The sequence below is a fragment of the Propithecus coquereli genome, unplaced genomic scaffold (genome assembly GCF_000956105.1).
Source record: "Propithecus coquereli isolate 6110/MARCELLA unplaced genomic scaffold, Pcoq_1.0 Scaffold290, whole genome shotgun sequence".
Classification (NCBI taxonomy): Eukaryota; Metazoa; Chordata; class Mammalia; order Primates; family Indriidae; genus Propithecus; species Propithecus coquereli.
In genome coordinates, this window is record NW_012148508.1 from 244,946 (window position 1) to 245,698 (window position 753).

Genomic DNA, 753 nt, shown 5'->3' on the forward strand with positions numbered 1-753 from the left:
TGAGCAATGAATGGAAAATATATTATGCAAAATACTCCATAATGTTTTTGGAGACTATGGTTTGAATGTGGGATAGTAATGAATTTTATTTCCTCTATTTTCCAACTTATCTACAACGAGCATATTGTTGCTTTATACTAACAGAAAATATTAAATCTTACTTTAAAAGTACTTAGGTAACCCTCCCATAATGATGCAAAGTTTTGTTTGCTTCTTTAATCAGAGAATTCTTGAGAAAGACTCACCCATGACCTCTGCAATCATGAAAATGAAGCATATTGCTGACGCAGCACAGAGTTTCCATTTGGCATGGGCTTGCTCATTTTCCCTGTTGTCCGTGGTCTTGGAGTCACTGTGGCAGTGGTAGATACCTCCTGACTCCAGCTCCTCTGGTCTCTCTCCAGGACACTGATCTTTATTCACAGGGTTCTGCTGGAGTTCCACACTACAGATGAGTTTGACAGAAGGAAGAAGTGAACACGGTTGCAAACAAACACCTCACTGGCTGCCCTGCCCATTCTTGGAACTGCTATTACGACTAACTGGCTAGTAATATAAACCACAACTCCTTCTACGAGAATTATCAAGTGTAAAGAACAAGCAAGAACTTTTCTTCTGCATTCACAACTACTGGAAGTTTTACTTTTATTCAGTCAAGTTCTTAATCGTCAATACCACCAATGATAAACAGATATCAAAGAAATAGGAGAAAAGAAGCAGACCCACTTTAATGTAATTCCTTCCCAGTTATTT

At 38.4% G+C, this 753-nt stretch overlaps 1 protein-coding gene across 1 annotated transcript in view; it reads right to left on the reverse strand.

The window, feature by feature from the left end:
* Positions 1-753, reverse strand: part of SLC30A8 (solute carrier family 30 (zinc transporter), member 8) — a 91,796-nt gene that overhangs the window by 36,299 nt on the left and 54,744 nt on the right. The window contains exon 2 of the mRNA XM_012648612.1: positions 246-445. Coding sequence (XP_012504066.1) covers positions 246-445 — 200 coding nt within the window. The remainder of the gene's footprint in view (positions 1-245; positions 446-753) is intronic.